This window comes from Chanos chanos, chromosome 8 (genome assembly GCF_902362185.1).
Source record: "Chanos chanos chromosome 8, fChaCha1.1, whole genome shotgun sequence".
Classification (NCBI taxonomy): Eukaryota; Metazoa; Chordata; class Actinopteri; order Gonorynchiformes; family Chanidae; genus Chanos; species Chanos chanos.
The window spans coordinates 25,541,109-25,558,920 of NC_044502.1; the positions used below are offsets into that span (position 1 = coordinate 25,541,109).

Genomic DNA, 17,812 nt, shown 5'->3' on the forward strand with positions numbered 1-17,812 from the left:
ACTGAAAACTGTTTTCACTGCAGTGTAATTACTAAATTAAAAGCTGTTTTTACTGAACTGAAAAGAATAACTAGAAAGTATTAACTGCAGTGAAGTCTGCACTACTATAACGCTGAAACTCCTAATTCGGAGCTCATTCAGGAGATGTGCAAAAATAAATCTTATGAAAAACATAATTCACAGTCTGCTCACTGTCTTACCTCTAAATACAAGGTAATTGATAAAATTCATTAAATCTTTGTTCTGTTCTGTCATTATACCTCCTATAGATAAAACTGGGATCAGCTTTTGTTTTTTTTTGTTTTTTTTTTTAAAGAAAAGGTTTCAAAATTGGTCCTTAGGTAGCTAGAGAAATAATGCGGACATCTCAACAGAAATATTCAGTGACAGACTGTCTTTTAGCTCAGAACGTGTCTGAATCATCACAGGTAATTATAATCTGTGAAATTAAACACAGAGTACACAGAGAAGAAATGACACCAATTACAGATTGTTCAATGTGGTAATTCACTAATTCTGAGTCATATGGGTCAGCCATTCAAATGTTTGGAATACTGAAGTAAAAAATATGATCAGATCCACAGCTGACAGAGGAAATTCACGCTCATATTTAGTTCTTCATCTGCTCTCTCTCTCTCTCTATATCTCTATTTCTATATATATATACACATAGAGAGAGAGAGTTATATCATGCTCCAGTTGGTGGGTTGCCCCATGTTACTCTGTGTCATGTTGTGGCCTGCAGGCTCTAGGTTTCATTAACATGGGAGACTCAGTGGAATACTCCATTATACAGATGCCCCCTGGGGGGAGTTGGGGGGGGGGGGCAACGCTCTAAACACTAGTCACGCACAGGGAGAGCGGGCGAAAGAGAGAGATAGAGCGAGAAACAACAACAGAGCAAGTGCAGGAAGAAGGGAGGAGACAGAAATAGACACAGAACGCAGCAGGAGGAGAAAAGGACTAAGTTCCTGCTACAGCCAAAAACATCAGGTAATTGTTTGTGAAGGAGCGGGAGACAGAGAAGGAAAAAACATTAATTTGTGACAAGAAAAAGGAGTTGCTAGCTTTACAGTGCAAATGCAGAATGCAAGCAAACCTTTAGCAATAGTTCATTACCATTGGTGTTACTAGAGCTACGACACTACAACGTATGACATATGGCAAGCGACAAAAACAACACTGATTCATATCTTGGGTACATAATAGCAAAGTTTTAATCTTTCATAATCCTTCAAAAAAAAAAAAAAATGAACACACACACACAAATGCACGCACGCACACATACATGGCAGTCTGAGAGAAGCTCATTCACTGGATTTTAATGACTAATGTTCAGATTAGTAGAGCTTCATTCTGCTTTTGTCCACCGGTCTGACGGAGCACGGTCCCTGATGGGAAAAGAAACGTCATGTTACAGGACATCTTTCTCATGCCATACAAAATTACAAATTAAAGGAGCCAAAAAAAGAAAAGAAAATCAGACATTCCCTCCACATCTGACAGATCACTGTATGTCCTCAGCAGAGGGCTTCTCATCTGCAGGATGTTTCTCTGTAGTATTTCAGGGCATATCCACTGTCAGAGCCATACTTTTACACTACAAAACAATGTACATTGGCAATGCTTATGATCCTAATGATCATAATCCACAGCTACAATTAGACCACCGACAATGACAGCATGAGGGTTACCCGACCTGTGCGTTAAATGTTTATCATAAACGAGCGTGCTTGTTAACGGGTGTGTGAGGAAAAAAAGAGGAGAATGTGTGAGAATGAAAGCCTGACCTTTGGATCCTCTGACACTGCTGGATCTAATCAGTATTATAAACCCACCCATGTATCTAATGTGAGAGTGCGTGTGTGTTAACAGCATCCTTGCATGCCTGTGTATCAGCAGGGTATTAGATATTTAGCCTTGTGTCCTGTTGTACTTCTGCCAAAAACACACATGCACATGTGCACATTCACGCACACACACACACAGTTAGCCTCTGGTCCTGACTGATCTCACCAGCAGTACGGTTAGCTCCCACAGACTCATACACGCATGAAAACTCTCATATACAGACACCAGTGGGTATGCACCATACACACACACACGCATATACACACATATATATATATATATATATATACGGGTCATTCCTTGTCAAATCAGATAAGGTTGTTGCAGCAGGTATTCAGGTTTTGTTCAAATCTCAAACTGTGAGAAATCTCATGGTCCCAAAACCATGGCCTGTATCAACATTTCAGAGGCTGGGACACACATAGGTAGAGATAATAAGCTTCTTCATTGTGGACGTTTTTTCTGAGAGGTAAAACAATGCCTTTAACTATGTGTATTTATCTATGAAGGAAAAAACAGAAGGACATTGGCACTTTGTACCCTTAATAGCCAAACATCAAGCAATTTCCATGTACATTTTTATGTTCCTACTAGCTACCCCACATAATGTTTTGGTCCTATGAAAATGACCAAAATATGCTACATGCCTTGTTTTATTCATAATATCTTCATGCCCATTGGTGGTAGAGACCTGAAATACAGGCACAAAATTAATAAAAGATTGTATTTGAAGAAAAAATAATGATTGATACCACTTGGGTGCAAAAAAATGGGTTTATAATACCCTCAATATCACCCTTTTTTAAAGAATTTTGCACTTTGCAAATCTAGGGCATTATAGAAAATCAATAGGCATGCAGCACAAACTTACACGCACATTTACAGTTTATCTTACCTCTTTCTTCTCATCTTGTGTGTGTGTTGCCCTACGTCATATCCTTTGTACTCAGGACAGACTGGTTACCCAGCCCTGACTTTGTTCTCAAAAGACAGACTGGTAACCCAGCCCTGAATGTGGACTGCAAATCCCTACATCCCTGTTTGTCTCCTTTCGCATTTAATTATCTTGAAGTTTGTTTTGAAGCCAAAACCTCTTATCATTGCAAGAGTCTAAAATGCGTGTGAATCTCATTTACATTTCCTGGCTTTTCCAGTTCTAGAACACTCCAACGACAACAAAATGTGTCAATTATTTTAGTTCATTCAGCTTTTTAATGATTGTACAGAACACATGCAAGGCAAGATATGATGTTGTTTACCCTGTTCTGGATTAGGACATGAAAAAATAAAAATTTAACCCAATCTACAATTAGCTCCATTTATTCATTGGTTTCACCGTTGTCTGAGCAGTTTAATTCAGGTCTGATGTGACTTATTTGCACTGTTCAAACACATCACACAAGGGATGTGACAACCTGTAGAAGACCAGTCAGCGTCTGGGGTTCAGTCAAAGCTCTGCGAGTCTGTGAGTGTGTATGGGACACGTTTAAGATTAAAATCAGTCGTTCTTGTCTTTCTTTCTTTTTTTTTAGTCATTATGGTTAAGGCTGTGTTGAGCCTGTAGAAGCTGACACATCTGGCTCCAGCTGCATCCTGGCAAAAAACACACACATCTCATTCACACTAAGCTTTGGTTCAGGGAGAAAAGACGAGAGTTTTATCTGCTCTGAGTTCACTATGACAGGCTCTAACTGTGTGTATTCTGCTCCAGCGTACTGTTCAATGCTATTCAGCGATTTTACATTAATGTACCAGAGTGTGTATGAACAACCCACCACAGGGTTTAACAGTGTTAAAATAAAGTAAACCTGCAATCACACGGTGACTCATATAATCATTCTAAAACCTCCTCCAGGTACTTTACCTCAGGGTGAAAGAGCTTGTTTCCTGGGTCTCCCTTACACCTAAATCCCTCGAGTGTGTTCCAAATGAGCTCCAGGGTGAATGATGACATTGAAATAACCAGGACAAAGGTCAGGGAAATATTCATCTTCAGCATGTTTTACATTTTATGACTGTTAATTTTATCTCTTTTTGGTTCATTTTTTAAAACATTTTCCCTAATGTTTGGCTTTTTTTCATAACTGTCCTTTTGGTTTATTCACCATGGTTTAATGTTTAATAAAACGATGGAATTTATGAATTTGAGGATAAGCCTAAAGAGAATACAAATCCAGATGGCCTAACTTTGTAAACTACCTGTCCTTACTGTAGTCCAGTAAGAACAGACACAGGTGGACAGAGAGGTGTGTTACATTCCACCCCGCTGCACATCAGTGCATGCCCAAGTCCTCCTGAAACAACACTGGCCTGGAAAACATATAGCTCTTTAAAAAATGTTTAGAAGATCTGTAGAATGTTCCAGCATGCGGTGTGAGACACTTATACACACGCACACACACGAACACAGAGCGAGAGAGAGAGACGCGAGTGTGAGGAAACTGGGTCGTTAGAGAGTCAGGACCTCCAGTCAAATAGGGCTGTCAATGTTTTTCTCAACAGTATACAAACTCACAATCAAACTCACTCGCCCACACAGGCTACTGACGCAGCAGTTATAAATCTACTTTGTGGTTGGTGAAAGTAGAGAGAGAAATACAGAGAAGAACACAGAGAGAAATCTTAATATTATGATTTTTTTTTAAAACTAATTAGAAAATCACACACAGAGAGAGAGAGAGAGAGAGAGAGAGAGAGAGAGAGAGAGAGAGAGAGAGAGAGAGAGAGAGAGAGAGAGAGAGCACCTGCCTGGCTTTGAGACTGTTGAATTCGACAGAGGTTTTATCAAACAAGACTTTCATGGCTTTGAGAAAGTGAGGTATACAGTTTACTTATGGATGAAGCCTAGCATTGGTATCTCAGACACACTTCATATGGAGATGTTTTTTAGACAGTAGCATTAGTTCTGATGGCATGTTTTACTTAAAGTTTTAGGGTGTGAGGCATAAACACAGTTTATATAGAGAACATATAGCCCCGAAGCTGAACCATTGGAGGTTTAACTTGTGTGTGTGTGTGTGTGTGTGTGTGGATTTGACAGACATGTTGAGCCAAAGTGATATTGTCGGAGACACAGTGTGGGTGTTGTCAGGATCTGTTTCCAGCCAGATTACACAAGACTGACATGAAAGTGTGTGTTTCTGCATCACCCATTGTAATTATCCCTTTAACAGCACACACAGTTAGAATCAGTCAGGGACAGACACACACACACACAAAACACAAACACAGCACATACACACTTATCCAGAGTGAGGGAGAGACAGAGACAGGGAGACGGGGGAGAGAGAGAAAGAGAGCGAGCTTATGTTAGAGTGGATGATCTTGAGAGAAAGAGGGAGAGAGAGAGAGGTTATGTAGACTAACCCAATATTCAGATATGACAGAGTCTATGACAATTCTTCTGTCTCCGTCTCTTGCACAGACACACACACACACACATTCCCTCTCTCTCTCTCACACACACACTTTCTCACATTCACACCCCCCCCCCCCCCCCAATGGAGAGGTCAAAACAAAGCAACCTTTTCTCAATCAATTATCTGTGGGATTGTTTTTTTATTAAAGACAAAGAGGTTCCCCAGAGCTAACCTGTGTGTACGTCCTCAGAACACAGTGTTATGGACTGAAAAACACAGGCGAGGGAAGGGCAGAATCAACAAGGGACATGAGAGTAAAGAAAACAATGACACAGTTTGAAAACAAAAAAAGAAAGGGCTATATTTTCATCTCAGTAAATCCTTAAGAAATTCTCCTCACTCCTGACATTGTTCTACTGGGGTCAAAAGCCCAGTGAAGTAACCCAGGCCTTTGCTTTCTCTGCACATTTCAGGTTAATAAGCCTAAAGAGCCTAACCTCTATCATTAAAAACATCACAGCCAACATATCGCAACATCCTCAGCCTCTGTGCTCCCAGGCAGTGATAATCAACAGCAGCATTACCATATCCTCTCCCCAGGAGAATTCCAAAAGTCATTCCATATGCAGGCAGTAATAATCAACCAGCACATTACCATATCTGCACTCACCTTGGCCCATTTACATCAACTAAGTCAAATGTCAAATGCAAGAAAATTATATATATGAAAAAAGAGCTTTAACCGAGAATCAAATGATTAATTTCACGCTCTGTCAGGCATGTTATTATGGCAGGCATTATGATAGTAATGTCACAGCACATTATTTTCTGCCCCATAGTCCCATAAGCCCAGTGCTTTAGCTTACCACCCCATGTGAGTTATGAAAAATGATTTCATAAATGTAAGTGAAAGGGCACAGGTGCATTCACTGGAGAAGTACTATTAAGCAGTTGGTGAAAAAAGTGATGGGTTTGTTTGTGTCTTAACTCTGAAGAAAGACTGGACTGGGGTGTTTTATCTCAGATAGCTCCAGTCCTGCTTCTGTAAAAGCCTTTTCTCCCCTTTCTCTCCTGAGACTCCTCCACTCAGCTCCAACCTTCTCTCTCTCTCTCTTGCTCACATTCTCACACATCAAATTCCATTTTCTTAAACCCGCTCTCTCAACTTCTCTTTCTCTCTCTCTCTCTCCTTCATCTCCTCTACTGCTCCACTGCTCCACTCTCATTTTCACTAATTCGTTCTCCTGCATTTCACATTAACTCACCTCCCTGTGCCCAGTAATTGCCTGCATTCTCACTCACGCCACACTCTCTGCCCGTTTACCACCTCTTTCTCCTACAGCTCTTTAAACCTGCCTTCCTCCCTCAGGTACAGCTAATTGCCTCACAACGTTTTCTCTCTCCCTCTCCCCCTGCAAACTTAACATTCTCTTCTTTCTACACTTGGAGTTTTCTTTTCCTTCTTTACACAACAAAACTTTTTCAAGATTTTCTCAAATGGATATTCCCCTTTTCTTCTCACACACACACACACACACACACACACACACACACACACACAGAGTCTTGGATTTAGTTGTATAGTTTCCCTTGACCCCAAGTTTGGTGTTGTTTCCCATGTTGCATTAGAACAGTTTAAAATAACCACAGCACCATCTGGGAGACACAGCAAGAATGATTGGTCGGGTCTATAATCTGTCTGTCTGTATATGGTCAATAGTCTGTATCAGGTCTATAATCTGTCCGTCTGTATATGGTCAATAGTCTGTATCAGGTCTATAATCTGTCTGTCTGTATACGGTCAATAGTCTGTATCAGGTCTATAATCTGTCTGTCTGTATACGGTCAATAGTCTGTATCAGGTCTATAATCTGTCTGTCTGTATACGGTCAATAGTCTGTATCAGGTCTATAATCTGTCTGTCTGTATACGGTCAATAGTCTGTATCAGGTCTATAATCTGTCTGCCTGTATACGGTCAATAGTCTGTATCAGGTCTATAATCTGTCTGTCTGTATACGGTCAATAGTCTGTATCAGGTCTATAATCTGTCTGCCTGTATACGGTCAATAGTCTGTATCAGGTCTATAATCTGTCTGTATATGGTCAATAGTCTGTCTGTCTATATCAGGTCTATAATTTGTCTGTCTGTATACGGTCAATCTGTCTGTATCAGGTCTATAATCTGTCTGTCTGTATATGGTCAATAGTGTGTATCAGGTCTATAATCTGTCTGTATCAGGTCAATAGTCTGTCTGTCTATATCAGGTCTATAATCTGTCTGTATCAGGTCTATGGTCTGTCTGTCTGTATATGGTCTATAATCTGTCTGTCTGTATCGGGTCTATTGTCTTTCTGTATCAGGTCTACAGTGTGTCTGTCTGTATCAGGTCTATGGTCTGTCTGTATCAGGTCTGAAGTGTGTCTGTCTGTATCAGGTCTATAGTCTGTCTGTATCAGGTCTGTAGTCTTTCTGTATCAGGTCTACAGTGGGTCTGTCTGTATCAGGTCTATGGTCTGTCTGTATCAGGTCTATAGTCTGTCTGTATCAGGTCTGTAGTCTTTCTGTATCAGGTCTGTAGTCTGTCTGTCTCAGGTCTATTCTCTGTATCAGGAGTAGTCAGGACCATAGTCTGTCTGTCTGTAGTGGGCAGATACATACAAACAGACATACTGAGAAAGAAGACAGTCAGTGTAGAGAATATGGACATTACACACACACACACACACACACACACACACACACACACACACACACACGGACACGCACACACATGCTCACACTCTCGGAGTTCTGATGTGACCCATTTTCATACAGGAACATAAGGTGTGTTTCAGGATGTCTGGTTGGTGTTGTTGTTGTTTTTGTTGTGTGTGTGTGTGTGTTATATCAGTGCTGGTGTTATACCATATGCCCTCCCCCAGGGGTTCCCTTCCCACACACACAGGGGCCAGACTGTCTGTGCCAGCAGGATGACTGTCCTTTTAGCTGAACCCTTGGTATACCTTTTCAAACAGAGACAGAGAGAGAGAGAGAGAGAGAGAGAGAGAGAGAGAGAGAGACACACACAAACAGAGGGAGAGAGAGAGAGAGAGTGAGAGACACAAACACAAACAGAGGGAGGGAGAGAGGGAGAGAGAGAGAGAGAGAGAGAGAACCATTTCCGAGCAGGCATTTTGATATGCCCTCTTTCCTCATGATCACCGTAACAGCTTCAATAAAGGGCGACAGCAAAATCGGATTGTGTTTTTTTTTTTCCTTCAAAATCTTGTTTATTAAATTTAGAAAAAACACCATTTTGTTAAGGGTTCCTAACAGTAGCAGGAAAAAGAGGAGAAATGAGTGCAGGGAGGAGGGGTGTGGGCCAACCCCTGAGTACAAACACTGTCCTCTTCTGCCAGGCATAAAAATCATCAAACCATTGCCTGACATCATGGGAACACACAGCGGTCATGGAGGAGGGTGGGGCAGAGAGAGAAAGAGGGATGGGGGTCGTGAGAGAGAGAGAGAGAGAGAAGAGGAAAAGAGAGAGGAAGAGAGAGGAAGAGGTGAGAGAGAAAAAGAAGAGAAAGAGGAGAGAGTGAAGAGGAAAGAAGAGAGAAAAAGAGAAAGTGGACAAAACGTTTGCCAACATCATACAACTCTCTAATTAGAGATCAGGTAGAAAAGTTGAATTGCAAAGTCACTTGGTTTTCAAGTCAAAGTTTTTTTTTCCTGCCTGAAAAGATCCGAAAACAAAACCAAACAAAAATAAAAACAGAAAAACCAAATATGCAACATCACCATGTAATCAGGATGCCAAACCGCACTGGTGTTCCATGTTTTTTGTTTTTTAAAATTTTCATCTTTTCTTCATTAAGAAGAGGGAGAGAGGAGAAAGGAAGGATGGGAGAGAGAAATGGGGGTCTTGAGCACTGCTTGTGAAGATGAAGAGGACGAGGAAGATGAAAGATTGCATCATTAAAAGGGCTGGGTTTTTTACCACAGATGCCAGACACAGGGAGGGGGAGTGCAAACACTGTCTATTCTGTCAGGGCTAAAGGAAGGGGGGGTGGGTTCAGGGGTGGGTGGGGGGGCAGGATAGGTTTATATGACAGTGGAAGGGAGAGAAGGAATCCTTCATTCATTCATTCATTCATTCACTCATTCATTCATTCACCAATAGTCTATCTGTATGTCCAGCCACTTATATGCCCTGTCCCCTTCCATCCATCCATCCATCCATCAGTATGTCCTCTCCTCGCCCCCCCACCTTCCTCAAGGAGCAGAGAGAGGTGACTCTCGTGACGGTGAGCCTGTCAGGTCCTCGGGGGGGTAAACTGTGAGCGTGCACGCTCGTATCCCACCCAGCGACTCGGGTAAGTCGAACACTTTATGCCACTCGTCCTTCTCCGGGTCGTATTTCTGAACGATCTCTACCATGCAGCGGTTATTCCACGAGTAGCCCCCCACCACGTAGATCTTGTTCTCGAAAACTGCCACACCCACATCACTCTGGCCCCGCAGCATGGCGGCAATGGGCGTCCACAGGTCCAGAGCCGGGCTGTAGTACTCACAGCTCAGAACGTCATCGTAGTCGCTCGTGCCGCGGAAATGGTTCCCGCCGATCACGTAGAGTCGGTCACCCACCGTGCACATGCAGTGAAGACCGCGCACGGTGGTCATGGGAGCTTTCTGTGTCCATTTGTCAGCGTCCGGATCGAAGCACATGAGCTCCTTCTGAAATGTGTCGTGAGTGATTCCACCTGAAACACACACACACACACACACACACACACACACACAGAAAAGAAGCCCATTTACAGTCAGCTTGGCAGACGATCCCCATACATCTCTCAGACTAGGAAACACACATTTATACAGAAGCTGAAACCAGTTCCTATCTACCCCGCCCTCTTTCTCTCCAGTCTAATCAGTAAAGACGTGAAGTTCAGAGAGCACAAGCATTAACGCCTGCAACTGAAGTGCTACTGACAGCTAAGCTTTGTTTTAAAGTGAGGCCTATAAAACGGAATTTTCAAGGTCCCAGACTCTCCACCCATTGGTCCAAAGACTGTGAGCACCTGACATGATTCTGTGATCTGTCACAATTCTTCTGTATCCATAACAACCGAGTCCCAAATTAACAATGACTGAATTGTACATTTTGTAACCAATAATGCTTGGCATTTAAGTATTTCTCTTTCCTTGACTAAATTACACTTTGTTTACTCTAGATTCATTTTCCATAACAAAAATGTCACGTCAGAGTCGCTGAGAAAAGCAGTAAGACACCTGAGACTTTTCTAAAGGGTCTGGGCTTACTGCTGTGTTGAACAGCGGTTTCCGACTGCCTGTCTTATTGTTAAAATTATTACTGCTAAAACTACAACCTTGCAGGGACCTTCACACTCTCTCAGGGATGTCTACGAATCAATTGGATTAGGCTGTTGCAACCTGAGAGACAAAAAATAAGCACAAGAGAGGGAGAGGGAAGGCGAGAGAAAGGGGGGGGGGGGGCAAGAAGAAGAAGAGAGAATGTGGAGGGGGGGTAGAAAGAGAGAGAGAGAGTGACAGAGAGAGAAAGAGACCGACAGACACAGAGAGAGGGACGTAGACAGGGACATCCATGACTGTTGCTTAGACCGGCAGTCTGTACATGTGACTGAATGTCTATGCAGTACATATATAGTCATAAATACCCAAAACACACTAGCCTCATTTTAGTCTCAGTTTCTGCCTGTCTGCATGTTTGTGTATGAAAGACACAAAGCTGCATGTATGTACGTGAACAATGGCTGATGATCCAGCAAATGCACTAGTGCCCCCTACTGGAGACAAGACCTAGAACAGTTTACCACAGTAACAGCACACCTGTCATTGAGATAAGCTTTGTGTGTGCACTGGCCAGTATTAGCTGTCAGAGTCCCTCAGAGCTGTTTGTGGATCTTTTTAAACTTGTGAAAAGGATTTCAGGGTTGTGCACATTGACCCAGAGCGGTGAAACTTGTAGAAACACAAACACGCACATGTAAAAAACACACAGATATACCCAGTAAGCACTAAAGTAGCTCCACTCATCCACCCAGTGCATTAAGACACAGCCAACACTGAATAATGCACAATGAATGGAAGGAACACACTCCCCACAAAAATAACTGAGGCATATATAGCATATAGATGACCCAGCACCACATAACATATCACACACCACATATCACACACACAGGCTACAAAACAGACATTTAAGTCTGTTATAAATAATGAACTCCAACAACAGACACGCAACAGAGAGAGAGAGAGAGAGAGAGAGAAAGAGAGAGAGAGAGAGCAAGAGGGAGCTGATATTCCAGCAGATGAGGCTTGAGAAAAAGAGGGAGAGAGGAAAGCAGGAAGATGGAGGGGAAAAAAAAAAAGAAAAACAGGACATGTCTACAGGGAGGGCTGAAAATAAAGAGGAGCACAATCCCATCAGGCGTCTGAGCAGGAGCCAGCCCTCCCCTCCCTTCTCCTCTTCTCACTCTCTCTCCGGCTCTTCCTTGTTCTCCCTTATCACTCCTTCACTCTTGTTCTCGGTGACCAATCCCTCTTCTCCCCTTCTATTCTTTCATCTATGTCTTATCACTCCAAATATCTAGCCTTACTAGTCCTTCCAACCTCTCTCTCTCTCTCTCTCTCTCTCTCTCTAAGCCAGCCCCTCTCTCTCCTGTAGAGGATGAGTGCCTGTGTTAGGGGTAGTCATGCTCTGCAGTGCATGCTGAATAAAGGACTCATCCTGCTGTCCACTCCACACCTCTCTCTCTCTCTCTTATCTCATCTCTTTCATCTCATCTCTCTCTCTCTCTCTCTGTGTACCGCTATATGCCCTGGTCGTCTTCCTTGATTCTGTATCTATAGTTCTTCCCTTTTGCCTCCTTATGTCCTTTTATCTCCTCTGCCTTTCTCTCCTTCTCTTCCTAGGCCTCTTCTTTACTCCCTTACTCGAGCCAGTTGCAAATTTCTAGCAGTGAAGAATGGTTTAGATTCACAATCGGTGGATGAGACACATAGTAGAGTTAAAATTCATATCACAGCAAAATGTGAATTTTAGACACCAGCAGTATGGCTCATGGGATGTTTTATCTTTAAAAAAATGAATAACTAATAAAAATGATCAATTTGCTCTCACTCTGCTCCCTTTCTTCACTCTGAGCTGTAAAGAACATGTTGAGTTTCCGTGTTGCTTATGTAAACACTGGTGTTGATGTCACAGAAGTTTAGCATTTGCAAATGATTGAACTAACAGCCTTCCCCAGATCAATGATAAGCTCCTATGTCAGAGAAAGCTGGTGGCCCTGGTCTAATCTATAAGACACCTGTTTTGTTTGGGATTCAAACCCACAATCTCTAGCTACTCACCCTGCTTCTCTTACCCCTACACCATTACTGCCCCCATTGGTGGGAAAGCAGGCCTACAGCAAGAGAACAGGCATGTGCCAGAAAGCGAGAAAGGAGGAGGAGTGGAAGGTAGCAAGAGCAGGCCGGGAGGAGAAAAACAAATGAAGGAAGAAACGCGGAGGACAGGAAATGAAGAATTGATGAAATCGACTTCTAGACATGAGGTGAAAGGATGAAGAAACAACAACAACAACAACAACAACACCACCAACAACCACCAGCAGCAGCAGTACAATAGGCCAGAGGAGAAGAAAGAGAAAAGATGAGAGAGAGAGAAAGAGTTTGGCTTGAGGGCTGTGTTGAGGGTCTATGTTGTAAAGGTTACTAGGTTAATTTAGTGGAACAGACGTGCAGTGTTAGAATGGGACACGCATGAATGGATCTGATGTTTCTGTTTTCACGTCTGAAGAATCAGGACAAACAAACACACACGGGATCAACATGACATTACTCATTTATTAAGACAAATATCACCACATCTCTGTGGAGCTTTGTAACTAAACTCACACAAAACTTGCCCCCAAACTGCAACTGAATATATAACAGTAAAGCTGAGATTAGGATGGCATGACACTGGTATGAAGTGAACACTCTCTGTGCCCATGATCAATGACTCAAACACAAACAACTCCAGATACTGCACTCACACAGAGGAGGAGAGAATACTGGGGAAGAATGAAGGGAGGGTGAGAATGAGAGGGAGAAAGAGAGAGAGAGAGAGAGTACAGGCATGGGACAAAAAGCTGAGGGTCAGCATATTCCAAAAATATACCACTGTGATGGAGAGAGGGAGAAAAAAAAGGAGAAAAGCAGAGCAGTGTGTGTGATTTGTGTGTGTGGATGTGTGTGTGTGTGTGGATGTGTGTGTGTGTGTGTGTGTGTGTGTGTGTGCGAGATAGAGGGAGGTGGGAAGACTGTGAGCGTAGAATACAGAAGGTCAAACAGCATGATCGCCGCTGGAGTCCATGAGTGTCACACCTCCTACACAGCCTGCATACACACACACACACACACATACTCCACTTCCTTTTCTTTGTTTTACACCAGCACTCTCCTGTTCTCTGATTTTCCAATTTTCACTTGTCTCTTTTGTCCTTATTTTGCCAATTATCATGTCAGTTCAGCACTCTTCCATCTCTTTGCCGTTGCTCTTTTTTTCCTCCTATTTGCTCACTCTTTCCTATTCACTTGTTCTCCATCTGTGCCTAAATGCCTACCTCCATCTGCCCCTGATCGCCCTCTCTCTCAGTACCTTGCTTTTCTCTCTCTCTGTCTCCATTAGTCATACACTCTGTGATTAGGCCTCATCTCCACAAGGCAGGATTTCAACTGCAATCCTGTAACCTGAAGAACTGAGGGCCACATGCCTGAACAATACATTTAACATCTTCTGTGTGTGTGTGTGTGTGTGTGTGTGCGTGCGTGGCAACACACTGTGCTAGGCGTTTGATGAGTGTTCTCGGCTTGCGTGTGGTAAATTTGCATAGAACTATCTGTATTTGTGTATTTGTGTTTTGTCTGTGTGTGCGCACAAACACACGAGTGGGTGAGAAAGAGGGGTGTGTGTGTTTGTGTGTGCGCGCATGTGTGTGTATACCTGAAATGTACATATATCCTCCGTAGACAGTGCCTGCATGTCCGTAGTGTGGTTCGTTCATTTTGGCAACATACGTCCACTCATTGGTGCGGGGGTTGTAACACTCCACTGTCGCTGTTAGAAACACAGACACCATTAAAACTGTTAAAATCATTAACCATTTAAAAGAGAGAGAAACAAAAAGGCTTCTGAAAGAGAGAGAGAGAGAGAGAGAGATAGAGAGAGAGAGAGAATTCTAGATCGAAGTAGGTCAGGTGAACTCCAAAGAACAAACAGATCAGTTAAATTTGGCTTCTAGAGCTTCTGTGAAAGAAAGTAAATGAAGAAATGAGTCCATCCTTCTGGGCAGGAGCGAGGGAGAGAGAGGAGGGATATATTGGCTGTCAGAGGAATGAAATGGAGCTCATTGCATTATCACCCAAGTGAGTCAATACCAGGCCTATGGCCAAACAGTGTTCTACAGGGTTAAGGAAATCTCTCTCACACACACACACAGAGAATGAAAATGAACACATGGTGCAGGAGATCAAGAGATGCCCTTGGCCCATGGTAAAAAGCATGTTCAAACATATGACCACACACACGCGTGCGCACACACATCCAGATTAATGTGATGTCCTTGGAAGAGGGCAGGAGATATGAGATAAAACTGTGATCATTCTAAAATGAACTGGACACATGAGAGAAAAAGGGCATAATCCTCTATCTGTCTCACACACACACACACACACACACACACACACACACACACACCCCCCTCTGCTAAATAAGGTGGGAGTATAAAAGATATATAATATAGAATAATCCCCAGTTTAGCATGCAAGGACACACACACACAGACACACACACACACCCCAGCAAGGACATTTGGAGTAGAGGTTATGCGGACTCAGAGTAACTCAGGCCTGATCATATCAAATTCCACATATGACAAGCCACTCCTCTTCATCCTCCTTTCTGAACACAGGAGGACACTGACACAGGGAGTAGAGAGGTGGGCCGAGTGTTAGTTTCTCTCTGAACACAGGAGGACACTGACACAGGGAGTAGAGAGGTGGACTGAGTGTTAGTTTCTCTCTGAACACAGGAGGACACTGACACAGGGAGTAGAGAGGTGGACTGAGTGTTAGTTTCTCTCTGAACACAGGAGGACACTGACACAGGGAGTAGAGAGGTGGACTGAGTGTTAGTTTCTCTCTGAACACAGGAGGACACTGACACAGGGAGTAGAGAGGTGGACTGAGGGACAGTGAGAGACTAAGGTATAAACTCTTTTTCAGCCTGGCTGACTCTGGTTTCTGGTGTTTGTGTTATTATTAACCAGCTAACAGCTGTGTTTCTCTGTCTCTCCAGCACTCTCTAAAATCTACCCTCCAATCACCACTAACAACCACTAACACACCTGACCTTACATCAGCCTGTACTGCGTCTCACAGTTATGCCATGCCACACACACACAATCACTTCTATTACACACACAACCACCTCCCATTCACTTTTCATCACACTTCCCAGAAGCTTCTGACTGACTAGCACAGACGTAATGACAGGAGTCCTACTGAAGACTGAGAGCTGGGTCAGAGCCGGTCCAAACAAAACCTCAGGCCCAGAGCCCTCCCACCCCTCCCAGTCAACACACAGGACAGAGCACTCTCTCTCTCTCTCTTTCTCTGTGTCTTTCTTTTTTTCCTGTCTGTGAGTTCGTCTCTCTCTGACAGATCTGTTAAATAAAGTCAGCGTCTCCTCTCACTGTGACCTGCACCAGGTCTCTACAGAATCCCACGTCTCCAGACGACGCCAGTCCATTACCACTAATGAAAGTAATAAACCTGCAGGTCACATCAGCAGCCACATTATACATTTAAACTGTCCTGCGTTAATGTGATGATGGCACACAACTTAAACCAAACCAAAAACCCTGAGTTCATCCCTTTCTGTGACTCGCATCCAAGAGTCAGACATGCATGCTTTTCTGCTTAGGGCTTTCCACAAAGTGTGTAGTGTAGTGTAGTGTAGTGTGTGGTGTAGTGTAGTGTGTAGTGTGGTGTATTGTGCAGTGTGTAGTGTAGTGCATTGTGTAGTGTATTGTGTAGTATGTGGTGCAGTGTATTGTGTGGTGTGTAGTGTGTAGTGTATTGTGTAGTGTGTTGTGATCACACCATTGTGTTCACACTCAGACAGCTCCAGCTGGTGCAGTGTGCGACCTCACCCGTGTTAAATCCTGCTGGCACGTGACTGGCCAGACCAGCAGACATTGATTGGCTAACCCAGATTGAATTTAATAAGCAAAAAACAGTCGTTCTGTCTGAAATACACGCATGCATGCACGCACACACAAAGACACACACACACACACAGAGACACACACACACAGACACATGCACGCACAAACACAAACACACACGCCAAACACGCACACACAAACACGCGTGCACAAAACTCGCATCCAGTAACCTAGACTGCATGATAAAGATTTAGGTTTTACACACACACACACACACACACACACACACACACACACACACACACACACACACACACACCTCTCCAGCTAAATGGAGAGGGAAGAAAGAAGTGGATAAACTACTGGATATGAAAAAGAACTATTACAGATGTTCCAACACGTTATCACAAAGAGAGGAGCATTAGCCCAGATGCTACTTTCTCCTCCTCCTGACTGTTATAAAATCATTAGTCTTTCTGATGTCATTCTGTGGAAATGAGCATGTACATAAAGCCCACACAATCTTTCATATGACTCCCACAGTCCATGACCAATAATCCAGTCCTCACTACGTACGCAGAGGACACACACACACGCACACACACATCAACCTGTTTCAACAGATCCCCTGACGCTCACTCTCACACACACACACGCATGCACACTCACACGCATGCACACTCACATAAACACATCAACTTGTCTCAACAGAACACAAAGCTGCACTAACTCAGTCTCACACACACACATACACACTAACACAAATACATAAACCTGTTTCCATAGGTCTCTCGTTCTCTGTGAAGGTCTCTCTCTTAGATACACACAGACACACACACACACAAACAACATGAAAAATATATCAACCTGTTTCTATAGATCAGAAAGCTGCCTAATAAGAAAACTAGCCTAATAAAAGTGCTCTGTAGTGATGAGGGGGCTGTTTTCCAGGAAAAGGAATGTATTTGTAAGACGAGTCCTTTGTCAAAACAGCCCGAGGTGGGAGCTTCCTGTGTGAGGGAGCTTTCCGCTCGATCTTCCTGTGGGAAACAACTCATTTTCAAGAGTGCCTGTTCTCCCCCTGCCGCTGGGTGTTGTGCTCAACACCCTGCTTCTGCCACCCGTTCTCCTCACATCACACACTCTCTCTCTCTACACCTCCATTCACAGTGAGGTATTCTGCCACGCAGAGACAGATAAGCAAGAACACACTGCTGTACACAGGACTGTGCGTTTCCTCCACACACACACACACACCACTCATACACAGTGACACACACACATGTATACCACTCATACACAGCAACACACACACATATATACCACTCAGACATGGTGACACACACACACACACACACACACACA

General features: G+C 43.3%; 1 protein-coding gene across 3 annotated transcripts in view; it reads right to left on the reverse strand.

Moving 5' to 3' along the window:
- Positions 1 to 9,391: 9,391 nt before the first annotated feature.
- Positions 9,392 to 17,812, reverse strand: part of klhl13 (kelch-like family member 13) — a 65,473-nt gene continuing 57,052 nt past the window's right edge. For all 3 annotated transcript variants that reach the window (XM_030781959.1, XM_030781958.1, XM_030781957.1), the window contains 2 exons: positions 14,224 to 14,337; positions 9,392 to 9,955 (listed from right to left, as the gene is read on the reverse strand). In XM_030781959.1, coding sequence (XP_030637819.1) covers positions 9,468 to 9,955; positions 14,224 to 14,337 — 602 coding nt within the window. In that variant the 3' untranslated portion in view covers positions 9,392 to 9,467. The remainder of the gene's footprint in view (positions 9,956 to 14,223; positions 14,338 to 17,812) is intronic.